Source organism: Leptodactylus fuscus, chromosome 5 (assembly GCF_031893055.1).
Source record: "Leptodactylus fuscus isolate aLepFus1 chromosome 5, aLepFus1.hap2, whole genome shotgun sequence".
In the NCBI taxonomy this organism is placed as follows: domain Eukaryota; kingdom Metazoa; phylum Chordata; class Amphibia; order Anura; family Leptodactylidae; genus Leptodactylus; species Leptodactylus fuscus.
The window spans coordinates 50,731,475-50,745,637 of record NC_134269.1 but is presented as its reverse complement, the minus strand read 5'-3'; the positions used below and the strand labels follow the sequence as shown (position 1 = coordinate 50,745,637).

At 43.1% G+C, this 14,163-nt stretch overlaps 1 protein-coding gene across 2 annotated transcripts in view; it reads left to right on the top strand.

Moving 5' to 3' along the window:
* Window positions 1-11,112, top strand: part of SMAD3 (SMAD family member 3) — a 75,753-nt gene extending 64,641 nt beyond the window's left edge. Inside the window, exons 6-10 of one of the 2 annotated variants that reach the window (XR_012716091.1) lie at window positions 1,469-1,681; window positions 6,232-6,369; window positions 7,140-7,284; window positions 9,354-10,053; window positions 10,084-11,112. Coding sequence is in view for 1 of the 2 variants with exons in the window: in XM_075273173.1 (XP_075129274.1) it covers window positions 1,469-1,681; window positions 6,232-6,369; window positions 7,140-7,284; window positions 9,354-9,477 (620 nt within the window). In the remaining variant the exon portion in view is untranslated. Of the gene's footprint in view, window positions 1-1,468; window positions 1,682-6,231; window positions 6,370-7,139; window positions 7,285-9,353 lie in introns of both variants that reach the window. The other variant, XM_075273173.1, reaches the window with a different exon arrangement.
* Window positions 11,113-14,163: the final 3,051 nt, after the last annotated feature.

The window sequence follows — 14,163 nt, the reverse complement described above, 5'->3', positions numbered from 1 at the left end:
CTTGTGTTTATTGGAAGTCAGACCACTGGGACATTTATCCTCTATACGGCATATGTGGGAAAACTGAGGCCCCACTCTGTGGAAACACAGCTTTTTGAATGCAGTTGAATGTAATGTATTCTCTGTTATCAGCCAGTTACGAGTAGGGGGAATCTCAGTATAATGCTCCTTAATGGGCTTACTAACTGAATATCCTGAAGCATCCCCTCCCTCACCATTACTGCTTTATCTCATGTATCTCGAGTTCTGCGAGCCAACAGATACGTTTCTGTACGTATATGCGAGCAATGTTATCTGCGTCTTACAGGCTCACGTTCCTAGGCTGCGGACTTCAGGTCCTTTCTGGTTAGATCCTAGCAGTGAGGCATCTAGTGTGAGGTGGTGGTCTGACAGATAACGCTGTGGCACAGGGGGGCAACATGATCACATATTAGTCACCACATCTGTTCCCAATGAGGGCTGCATATCTCTGTATATTTTTACAGTAAAGTGGATTGTCAGCAATTCTGTAAGAATAATATATTACGATAGCACCGTATATTAATATAAACATGCCCCTGAGTGCTCTCCTCCCGATCCCGTGGAAGTTGGCCGGATGTAGAGTTTAGGTCAGGCGGTTTTGGTTGGCACGGTGCCAGTCCTGAGTATACGAGGGGCCTGTCCTTATCAGAGAGGTTGCAGCTTTGTGGGAGTGAGATCAGCTTTACTTAACTCGCTCTGCTCTTCCTCTTCTAGAAGAAAGCTGTGGTTATTGAGGCAAAAACCTCTAAAGTGTATTAACTGTGACTATTTCACTGATTCAGGGTGAGAATATACAAGTTTTGACATCGCCCACTTCTTCAAGCTTGTAATAGTATGCCCAAGAAAACCCAGTTACAACCCTGGTATAAGGGTGGGGGTCTGTGGCAGATCCATATCAGTATTATGGTTATGTTTAGAAGTAGATAACACATAGGAAGAGAGCCTTAGACTGTGATCACATTGGAATTATGTGCCTTTTCACAGTGTCATACAGTGATTGCCATCATTCCCATTGGTCTGTATCTACATCAGTGGTTCTTAACCTTGTTTGAGGGGCTGAACCCACCAGTTTCATATGCACAGTCACTGAACCCTTCTTTAGTGATAAATCAAATATGATTTTTTTCCAAATTCAAGACATAGGTATATGTTTTTTTTACTGGTACACAAAATGAACCGTGCATAGGGCCTAGGGTTCGATCGAACCCCGACCACTGATCTAAATTCTTACTTAAAGATACTGATAGCTAGGTTAAGTGTGAGAGAAGAAACCGGAGTGCCTGGAGAAAACACTCAAAAATATGTGCTGAGCATCCAAACTCCATGCAGATGTTGCCCTTGGTAGGATTCAGGATGGTAATGTTGCAGGGCCATAGTGCTGACCCCATAACCTACAGCATTCATCCTACAAGTGCTAACCATATCTTACTTGTGTCTGTATACACAGATCTCCAGCCTGTCACATATTGCGAGCCTGCCTTCTGGTGCTCCATCTCATACTACGAGCTCAACCAGCGAGTGGGCGAGACTTTTCACGCGTCCCAGCCCTCCATGACGGTGGATGGATTTACAGACCCATCAAACTCTGAGCGTTTCTGCCTGGGCTTACTCTCCAACGTTAATAGAAATGCTGCTGTGGAACTGACCCGGCGACACATTGGTAAATATCATGTGTCCTTTACAAGTGCACAGTTTTACATCCTATTAATATTATAAAGGTGAAAGTTTGTGAGTTTGGATGTTTGTGGGTTTGTGTGTTTGGATGTTTGTTCCTCAATCACGCAAAACCCACTCCACCGATTTGGCTGAAATTTTCCACAAACATAGTTACTACACTGGATTGCGCAATAGGCTACTTTTCGTCTCAATAGCGCACATACGTTTTTCCCAGGACCCCCACAAAACCCAAACTCACATCACTATCTCTGCAATCTCACACACTTTGGACCATAGCAAGCCACAAAATTTATATTACCCTCTACAGCAGAGGTCAGCAACCCCTGGCACACGTGCCAAGAGTGGCACTCCTGCCGTATTTCACTGCCACACCAGCAGCACAGGACCTGCAAGAGTTAAATGAAGTCCAAGCGTCCTTTCAGTGCTCTGCTAGAGCTGAGGCATAAGGACACTCCCCTTTGAGAGGGGTGCAGGAAACCCAGGGGGTGGAGCTTAATTGTTCAGGTCTGTGCCTGCTATAGTGATCCTGCTGTTTGCATCCTGCAAAGTCTGCCTGAGGAGGAGAGGAAGCTGCTAGCAAAGTGACAGTAAGAAACACACAGGTACATAGGATTACTATTCTCATTAATGTCCGGCATTTGGGGTTATTAGTTTAGTGTTAGGAACTCCATGTGCCTCACATTAATAGGAATAAACTCCATCATGTCCCTCATATTAACCCCTGTGTGCCTCATATAAAGGTTACTTATATGTGAGACATGGAGGTACTAATAAAAGACCTCAATAATGAAGATACTTAATTATTACCTCCAAGTCTCTCACATATCAGTAACTCTTACACAAGGGTTAATGTGAGGGACATGATGGGGTTAATTGCTATTAATAAGAGGCACATGGAGTTACTAAACTGTCATGCACAGGGCCAGACTTTATGTTGCTTGCTCACCAGTATCCTGTGCCCAAAACTTACATGTACTGGCGGAAAATAACAAATCATACAATGTCGTATATCGAAGTATATTCACTTGTAATACCTCTGTCCCAAACACACTATGTACAGTTTATAACAACACCGTATAGCAGCTGAAATACAAATTAACTTCAACACCAAAGTCTCATGTATTCTCAGAATTATAGCAACAACAAGATATACAGTTACATTTCATATCCCATCCCTTATACACAGTACGAAAACCTTACCCGCCCCTGTATATACCCACTGCTACAATCACCGCAGACGAAGTCACGGGTAACAGCTAGTATTAAATATAGGTACAATCTGTTTAAGCAGTTACATAAGTGTGTAGACAGATTCCTTAATTTATTCTGCATCAGTTCCTAGTGATGTTATACTCCGGGGCTGCATTCTAAGTTCTGCTGCTTCTTATTGGAAACAGTTGACTTACCTGAACTCTTATTACGTAATTAAAGGAACTTTCCACTACTTTAGTGCCTTATGTAAAGGTAACACAACCAGAAAGCAAATCACCAGAGCAACAAAGAATACAGGGAGATTGCAGCTCTGAAGCTTTACATACATTAGGTTGTAATATAATGACAATGTCCGTACTGGTTGGACAATGGTAAAACCCAGAATATAGTCATACATTTCCAGGAGGAATAACAAGGGAACGACTCAATACAGAGTTCTAAGAAAGAATTTGCCAATATTATTTCCTGGAGAATGCCAGTATTTACTAGAAGAGATGTCTGAGAGCTGAAGAGAGATAAAGCCCCTTTAGCAATGATTGCTGGAAAGAGTTAATGCGTCTGGGACAGACTACTCTCCCTCCGCACCGCTCCCATCTTAAGCAGCACACGTTACTGCTCTGGGCAGGATCTGGATTCCCTCTTATCTTTGCCATTTTATAGTAAAGGCCCCCCAGTGACCGTTCTCCTTGGTTTACAGGTCCGTGTTTGGGTCTGCTAGGAGTAGTCGTCTAAACTCCTTCCAGAAAATGAACATTTGTGCCTGAGACGAAATAACTGGAACAATTCAGTCGTCTTGTTAATTCAGTGGTTACCAAAAATTTTCCATTCTGGACCTTTGAGTGTGAGAATAGAGGACCTCCCATAACATGGCCCCCGTCCAGCCAGCATTGCAGGAACCCAGTGCGTAACCTCAACACACAGAGTTCCCCCTACTCCCCTCACTCCCACAAGACCGACCCAAGTTACATTACTCTGCGGTACACCGACAAGCATCAGTCATGTGGTACTCGCAGTCTTTCTATTAATAATTGGGTTTAATACAGAGATGTTTTGTATTAGTTGCACTTATTTAAAGGGAGAGCAACACAAACTTAGAAGGAAACTGATCAGTAGTTATAAAGCCAAAGTGCCTGCTTATGTACTGTGTGTGTAACGTGTATATATGTATATACTCGTGTATATAGAGAGAGAGTTACCTATCAGATGTATTGTCAGCCATTCCCTTATGTGTGACCTCTTCCTGAGTCACATGCTTTGCAGACTGGGGTGATCTAGAGCAGTCTTTCCATAGAGCAGGGCAGTAGTGTGGGGTAGAATATTTCCTGTTTCTTTGCAGACACAACTTAGAGGTACAATTTATGGCAGTCTGTATTCTGTGAATGGAGTGGTAGACAGACTTCTGTATTCACACAATGATACAGGTAGAGCTGTCAATCACTGGGTGTGGGCAAGAAGTCCTAGAAGTCCTGCCTCTCTCTATTATATAACCCTATATATCACAGAGCTCAGCTTCTCTCCTCTATCATATAACCCTATATATCACAGAGCTCAGCTTCTCTCCTCTATCATATAACCCTATATATCACAGAGCTCAGCTTCTCTCCTCTATCATATAACCCTATATATCACAGAGCTCAGCTTCTCTCCCTCTATCATATAATCCTATATATCACAGAGCTCAGCTTCTCTCCCTCTATCACATAACCCTATGTATCACAGAGCTCAGCTTCTCCCTCTATCATATAATCCTATATATCACAGAGCTCAGCTTCTCTCCTCTATCATATAACCCTATATATCACAGAGCTCAGCTTCTCTCCTCTATCATATAACCCTATATATCACAGAGCTCAGCTTCTCTCCTCTATCATATAACCCTATATATCACAGAGCTCAGCTTCTCTCCTCTGTCATATAACCCTATATATCACAGAGCTCAGCTTCTCTCCTCTATCATATAACCCGATATATCACAGAGCTCAGCTTCTCTCCTCTATTATATAACCCTATATATCACAGAGCTCAGCTTCTCTCCTCTGTCATATAACCCTATATATCACAGAGCTCAGCTTCTCTCCTCTATCATATAACCCTATATATCACAGAGCTCAGCTTCTCTCCTCTATCATATAACCCTATATATCACAGAGCTCAGCTTCTCTCCTCTATCATATAACCCTATATATCACAGAGTTCAGCTTCTCTCCTCTATCATATAACCCTATATATCACAGAGCTCAGCTTCTCTCCTCTATCATATAACCCTATATATCACAGAGCTCAGCTTCTCCCTCTATCATATAACCGGATATATCACAGAGCTCAGCTTCTCTCCTCTATCATATAACCCTATATATCACAGAGCTCAGCTTCTCCCTCTATCATATAACTGGATATATCACAGAGCTCAGCTTCTCTCCTCTATCATATAACTGGATATATCACAGAGCTCAGCTTCTCTCCTCTATCATATAACTGGATATATCACAGAGCTCAGCTTCTCTCCTCTATCATATAACCCTATATATCACAGAGCTCAGCTTCTCTCCTCTATCATATAACCCGATATATCACAGAGCTCAGCTTCTCTCCTCTATTATATAACCCTATATATCACAGAGCTCAGCTTCTCTCCTCTGTCATATAACCCTATATATCACAGAGCTCAGCTTCTCTCCTCTATCATATAACCCTATATATCACAGAGCTCAGCTTCTCTCCTCTATCATATAACCCTATATATCACAGAGCTCAGCTTCTCTCCTCTATCATATAACCCTATATATCACAGAGTTCAGCTTCTCTCCTCTATCATATAACCCTATATATCACAGAGCTCAGCTTCTCTCCTCTATCATATAACCCTATATATCACAGAGCTCAGCTTCTCCCTCTATCATATAACCGGATATATCACAGAGCTCAGCTTCTCTCCTCTATCATATAACCCTATATATCACAGAGCTCAGCTTCTCCCTCTATCATATAACTGGATATATCACAGAGCTCAGCTTCTCTCCTCTATCATATAACTGGATATATCACAGAGCTCAGCTTCTCTCCTCTATCATATAACTGGATATATCACAGAGCTCAGCTTCTCTCCTCTATCATATAACCCGATATATCACAGAGCTCAGCTTCTCCCTCTATCATATAACTGGATATATCACAGAGCTCAGCTTCTCTCCTCTATCATATAACCCGATATATCACAGAGCTCAGCTTCTCTCTTGTATCATATCCTGGTCTCTGATAAGACAGCAGAAGTAGCTGGCCACTTTCATTGTAATGGTGACATCATTTCCCTGTTTCTTTCAGGCAGAGGAGTCCGCCTATACTACATTGGAGGTGAAGTGTTTGCTGAATGCCTCAGTGACAGTGCGATATTTGTACAATCTCCAAATTGTAACCAACGCTATGGCTGGCACCCCGCTACTGTATGCAAGATACCTCCAGGTATACAATAAAATCATTCTAGTCCAGCATTCAGGGCAGTGATACTATCAAGACCTCCAGTAAATGGAATTACCATATGTACTTAGTTACCAGTATTCATTGTAATTGAAAGGGTTTTCCAAGACAATATTGATTGCTTGTCTTTTTGGCATCGCTATCACCTGACTAATGGACTGTGGCCCCTATCATTGGTTTCCCGGCACAGCGCTGTACACTTTGAGTGACTATGCCTGGTATTGCAGTCTCATTAAAGTTAATAGTCCTGAGCTGTAGTATTAGGCACAACCACTACAAAATGTATGGTGCTGTGCCTGGTAAACAGTGAGGCGGCCTTTGTCCGGGGGCCAAATCCAACTGCTAGGACCCCCACAGATCAGTTGTTTCCTTTTGGGGAATCTTTTGGAATTTGTTTGGCGAATCAAAGGTTATAGGCACTTTGGATGAACTTGAGATTACTGGTGGCCCTCAGGGGGTGCTGTTTGGTGAGGGGCTGGCTGTATCCCCCTCTGGGTCTGGTGGATACAGCCAGCCCCTCACCAAACAGCACCACCTAAGGTCCACCAGTAATCTTTAGCCATGAAGTTTCTCTTATATATTTACCTACAATCTAATAGAAAGCTGTTAAAGTGGTAGGGGCCCCTTAACGTCCTGTGCCCCTGTGCAGTTGCACCAATGGTTTGTTGGCCCTGGCCATTCTCACTGTAGCATGCATTCAGAAACCCTCATTTCTAGATGCAAAAATAACTGCAATCTGCTTTTCTTTGTCCCAGGATGCAACCTGAAGATTTTTAACAACCAAGAGTTTGCTGCATTACTAGCCCAGTCAGTGAACCAAGGATTTGAGGCGGTGTACCAGCTGACCAGGATGTGTACTATACGGATGAGCTTTGTGAAGGGCTGGGGAGCTGAGTACAGGTTGGTACATATACTATATATCTGTCCATATGGTAAAAGATGGTGGATGACTTGGTATCGGTGTCCTCCAGTCTTGTTTCTGTGACAGATTAGAAGGGTCGACATTCTATTTCTGGGATCTCCTAAATGGATTTAGTTGCGGCCATGCGGAGTTCAGCCTCAATGTCCGGGGAGGTGACAGCAGTGTGACAAATGTCATTATGTGGAGGGTGTAACACACTGGCTGCCAGAGTGTAACATTCTGCTATTGTGGGAGCAGCAGACACTCAGCGCAGATCTTAGCTCTGCCTGCTGGGTTCCAGATGTTCAGTGACCATTTATGGAGTTAACTCTTTCCTGCCGGGAGGGCATAGGATCCACAATGTCAAAACCGGTGCAGGGAGTCTACCGGTGTCTAGTGTTGCATGGGTTAAGTCTCATCTTCCACACTTGACAGCCAGTTTCAGTCCTGGCCCAGAGCCAGGGGAACTAATGGAACCCAGATGTGCCTCTGTTTGGCAGCCTCATTACAGATCCTGAGGTTTCTTGCTCACATTTCACTTAACGTCTTCCTTTATTAACCCATTCATTACCCAACCTTCTGCGCAGATGACTCGGCTAACCTCAGGATTAGCAGCAAAGCGCAAAGTCAATTTACTTCTATAAACCTAACTCTTATATGTCACAGGCCGGGCATCTGCGTGGTGTTGGCTAAATAAAATTCAGATTGAGACTTCCTGCACACACTATTTCAAAGAACGGCACACAGTTGAAGAACTTTTAATGATGGGTTGTTTTTTTTATATGGGTTTTCTTTGGGCAATTTTTAATTTATAATTTTCTGTAGAAGATTAGCCATGTCTTCAGATTAAAGGGTAGGGTCACATTTGCAACCCCCTTTTTTATTGCCCTTATGCAACCTGAAATGAAAACTGGAGCAGCTCTGCAAAAACTTGAACTAGAGCCACAGAAGTATGTACATTATCTGAATTTTATCAATTTCCTACAGTTAGTTCATTTTACATGTTATTAAAGGGGCTCTATCAATAGTATTTGGCCATTTCAGATATTCATATGCCTGAATTGCCTTTAAAAAGCCTATTCAGGTGCTGTTAATCGTTTTTTCAAAGACCCCCCTTTTTCATTACATACCGGTAAAACAGATATATAAACGAGCCTGTCCGTGCACCCCCCTGCATCATACCTTCAAACCGCCCCCTCTTTTGCTTGAGCTCCGAAAATTCCTCCTCCTACTCCTCCGTGTAATCGCCTCCAGTGTCTCTCATATTGCTCCTGTACATTGAAATATTGGCCATGCGCAGTAACACTCCCTTCTGAGCACTACTGCACATGCCCGAGCACCATTTTCTTGTGGACAGTGGAAGGAAGTGCACAAGAAAATGGCGCTTGTGCATGTGCAGAAGGTTAGTGATACTGCGCATGTCCGACATTTCAATGTACAGGAGCAATATGAGAGACGCTGGAGGCGGTTACAGGGAGAGGGAGGAGGAATTTTCAGAGCTCAAGCAAAAGAGGGGGCGGTTTGAAGGTATGACGCAGGGGGGTGCACGGAGGCTTGGAGGAACACCCAGGGTGCACGGACAGGCTCATTTATATATCGGTTTTACAGGTATGTAATAAAAACAGGGGGTTGAAAAAACGATTAGCAGCACCTGAATAGGCTCTTTAAAGGCAATTCAGGCATATGAATATCTCAAATGGCCAAATTCTAATGATAGAGCCCCTTTAAAGTGAACCCTACAGGGAAAGAAAGCATCTAGCATTCTAGGGAAGAACAGTGTCACATCCTTGAGGGCTCCTTCAAACAAACAGTATTACCAAAATGTCCGGTTTACAAAACCCTGTATATGTAGACGTATAAGTATGGCCGCACTGTTTTTGAACAAAAAAAAACAAAAACATTAAATGCAAAATACTGGTGTGGGTGTGTGTGTAGCCTAAAAGTGTGATCTCTGCAGCCTGCATGACAGCGCCCCATGATATGTCTAGGCAAATGGACGGTCTTATTTTTTTCAATCAGATGCTGTTCCTTCTAGAATTACCCTCGATATGTATTTCTGTCTTTGCAGGCGCCAGACTGTGACCAGCACCCCCTGTTGGATCGAGCTACACCTGAACGGCCCCTTACAGTGGCTGGATAAGGTTCTCACTCAGATGGGTTCGCCAACCATTCGATGCTCTAGTGTCTCGTAGAGCAGCGTAACCAGGTCACAGAAGTCACAGACCTGGAAAATAACATTACTACACAGTCCACATAGAGCAGGAGCTCAGCAGCACAAAGGCAGACAATGTGGAACTATTTCCTGACTTCTCATTCATACGGACCCTTTACCCGTGCAGCTGGCATGTTACCTGCCTCCCAGTACCCAGCATTACAATGGAAGTGAAACACTCAGCTGCTGCAGCCAGCCCAGTGACATTGTCTAGCAAGAAGACTGCAATACCAAACTTTTCCACAGACTTGACATGTAGTTCTATCTGGGATCGTCACTGACTCTCAGTGGAAAGACTAAGCACACATTTTGTGATACAGGGTACATTTTTTACTACAGAACTGATCAAGTATTAGGTTCTTTCTCCCACCTCCTCCAATAGGTGTGGTCGTGCCTTTAAAGTGCCACCTCTCCGATGGATTTCTGTTGCAGGGGTGGCCGTCACCATCACAATTTTAGTCCGTTTTATTCTGTTTTTATGCATTATAGGGTAAGGTGATTCTGTGTCAACAGATGTGTATCCTAAACGTGGGACAGATTTACAGACTCGACTATCGTATTACCCAGCAGCGTTACGTGCACCGAGGCACGTAGTCATGTCCCGAGATAGAAAGCTGGTCTTAGACGTCCCAAGAACTTTCTTGACAACTGGAGGAGTACATTTCTGTGTGAAGTGCTCACATTTCTAAAGTCGCGTCACCGCCTGAGTGTGAAGCCTGCTGTTCTACAAGTACATCTCACTAATACGCCCAGCACGTGGTACGGTGGTACTACTCTCGCCACACAGGCCACAACTGGGTGAAACCATTCCAGCTCTTCTGGATAGCACTTTGCTTACTGAGTAACCTCTCCTTCTCTGGCTGGTATCCTATCTTCTTACCTGCACAGGGTTATGGCTCATGTTTTCAATGCAGGACCCAGCGTGTCGCACTGGCTGGAATATTCAAGGGCAACAAGCTGCTCATTCTGTAGGTTGGTTCTTGTTGGTCACAGATCAACCTTTCATTTTTGTACGACATAACATGGACTTCTTGCGCCCCGCAGCTTTATGTAGAGAGGATATTGGTGAAGCCCACGCCCCCTCCATAGCGCTGCAGAGGTTTACGTCTTCTCATATACCCATTTTCAAGACCCCGATAGGAATGACCGGCTCTCATCTACCACCTGTAGCTGAGGTCATCTGCCATCCCATGTATTTGTAGCATGTTTGCGGGATATGATCCCCTCCCCCTCTCTTTGTAGCATGAAAGAACAGGGTTGTTCTCAACCTGCAACAAATCATTTGTGTTTTGTATAAGAAGCTCCTAAAACTTCTCATTTTATTTGTATAAATAATTCTGCCTCTTTTTTCTAGAGCTTATTCTGGCTGACTTTTGGTTACTTTCTGAGTTCTGCTTATGTGTCGCTCATGTACTTTGGAATTATATTGTAGCTGTACCCATCATATATGTCATCAGATTAGCTAAGGTTTATCGCCTCGACCAATCACGGCAGCAAATAAGGGAAATAATCGATATATTAGTGGTATTATTCAGAACGAGCCCAATACGTTTAATCTTTACCCCCTCCCCACTTTCAATGCTTGTGTAAAGTTCTGATTGTGAATGTAAATAAACCCTTTACATATATCTACTGTGTGTACAATGTGTGCGCGGAAATTCACAATTTTGCATTTAAGGCGCTAAGGCCACACGTAGTGTCCCGCGACATAGAGTAATGCGGGAAAAACAATGGTGGAAACACATTACCTTTTTTTCCAGAAAGTGGACTTTCTGCTTCCATTATACCTATAAGGAAACCGCCGCCGTTATCGTAGGTATAATTGACATGCTGCAATTTCCAAAACTGAACGGTTTTGGAAATCGCAGCATGTATTTTCCCACTCTCTGGGGATGGGATTCGCTAGAATCCACTACACAGTGACTGGAAAATGCTGCTTTTTTTTTTTCCGCCGCAGGCAAACCATTGAATTTACACCACGAGGCCACAACCGTAGTCTCCTTCTGCAAGTACTTTAGGCCAAAAATAAATACCCCATAGGAGATGCATACTATCCTGTATAGTGTGGTATTGTGCACCTATATGGTGTGGGGGTGCAATTTCTCATGTACAGTTAAATTGGTCACATCACACTTGTAAGGCTGTGAAGACTTTGTAGGCCAAACCTGTAGACTTCTCTAACTTTCCAGGGCCTGATTCTGAATCACTAATGGCTGACTGCCACGGTCAGACAGAAGCAGTAAAGATCCTCTAATTCACCAACAGAGAATCTAGTGAACGATTCCTATGAAAGTAAATCAGTAACAAACTATATATCTAATTATACTACATATAATAATTGTATGATATAATAATTTTATCTTGAAGCCAGGGTCAGAGTCGACTCCCACGCCACAGCAATGGTTTGAACACGATGGCAAATCTGACCCCTCAAGGGCACCATATGCCTATACAATGGCATAGGTAGTGATGTGAACAGAGCCTTAAGCACCCTGATTTGGCCAGTGGCCACAAAAAAAAAGTTACCTGAATCATTGGCTAACAGAAATTAAAATTACTAATATACTTTAGTTATGACATTGGCACCAATGTCTCAATTCGGCACACTTAGGGAGAGGAGCCTGTTTGTGGCAGGTACACCACCAAAGTGGCATTTCCAGACCCAGAAGAGGGATCTATATTTGCGAGATCAGTTCCAGAATTCAACTATATTAGTAAGTTCAGTTTGTATTCTGTACCAAAGATCCGAATAACCTTTCATGTACCCGTATCCAGACAACTTATTTAATCCACTAATGCAGAATGCAGACTTGGTAGCGCCATAATCATTGTCTGGTTTAGTGATAGGAAGGAAGTCTAACTCCTCTTCTGAAGGTACAAAGGCCTGGACTTGCTTAGACCCTCTTTACCCCCCAAATCAGCCGGTACTTGTACATGAGAATATCCCCCTCCATTACCAGGTTTGGCTAACTATACGTCCACATCAGTCACCGACCCGTCACCCTACAAGCTACATGATATACAATTCCATGGTCACATGATAAGCACCGTTTGCGTCTTTATATACGAACATTTAGCTTACAATATAGTCAGACTCTTGTGGTTTTTTCCTCGGGACATGGATGAAGTAGGGAATGTCTCTTTAAAAAAATGGTTATTAAAAGTTTGGGCAGTAAAAAAAAACCTCATAATAAGGAAACCGCTTGCCAATTATAACTCCATAAATTGAATCTGTTATCTATTACTCCAAAAACTGAGCTATTGGAAAGAATGATATCACCGCTGTGTATTTCATTAGTAAATCCACAGAGATCAGCAGACATTATTTATGAGCGCGTCTCCCCCGCACCCCCACCAGCTCGGAGCCATCAATGTCTGATAATCCTTATTGGGGAAGGATCCCGAGATTTTCCACAATCGGAATCCCAATTTGGGGTCTTGTTTTATTTTAAAGTGTTACTCATGGTATGATGTCACTGGAAACAAGAACATTTGCTGATGATGAAGACGGCTTCCAGCTTGAAGTGCCTCAGTCTTCTCCTGGCATGTGTATTTACCAGGTCTCAATTCAACACTTTTATGACTTGGAAGTGGAACATGGAAAAAATTAAATATCAAGAACTAAAGGGTAAACTACAAGTGAGGTTTGTTGGATACTAAAGGGAGTCGCGATTACACGAGGCTCTCTTCAATGAATGAGTAACATATAAAAGGTCTACCACAAAAACCATCAAAAGAAGAAGAGGTTGTCCAATAGGGAACAATCGATAGCAGGCTTAGAATGGGTTAAAGCGGTAATAGTCACCTCTCTAATCCAGATCAGCAGTGACTGGGACTGAGCTTGCAGTACCTTTCCCAGCCACTATGCAGTGTAGAGCATTGTATAGTTCCTACACATTGCAGCAGCTCCATAGGTGTAAGATGTCAGATCCCCAATAATCTTCTATTGCTGAGCTATCCTTAAGAACAGTCAAGTCCTTTACTAGATCCAAATCTCTTGAATTTGGAGCTTTCCAGTTGCTGTAAGAAAAACACAAAGCACATCCTTACCCCTCACTTCTATTTCACACCAATCCAGCACTAAAGCTCCGCTATATCCCTCCATTCTTTGTTTACCAGTGACCACTCATATGGGAACCATATTCTGGCTACCTGCAACCACCACCAGAGGGAGCTTACTGTATGCAGTTTTCTGTATGCAGTCGGCTCCCCCTAGTGGTGACATCAGACATCCACAAACTAGTGTTTTACATTTGCCTAGATATGACACAAGAAACCTGCCTAAGTATTTTGTACATGCATGTTGCCATACTGCTGGGTCTTAGCATTAGAAAGTTCCCCGGTATAAAGTCTCCATTTCAGCCTTAGGTTTTGATCCAACACAATAAAGATACGGGCCTTGGCCTTTGTTGGACTCATCCATACAGTATTCTTTGTACCATAATCTCTTTTTCACCTAGTTCTACAATAGACACTATTGACAGGGGCATATTTATAACACCAAGGCCCAGGAGTATAATGGTACTCAGGCTACTTTAACCGCTTAGCATCTGCCCTATATGTCTGATGGTCAGGGGCAGATGTGATTCCACGTGCAGTAAGTGACAGCCATGTTACACAGCTACCAGTGTCCATAATCGGAAAGAAATCTGATCAAAGAAAAGTA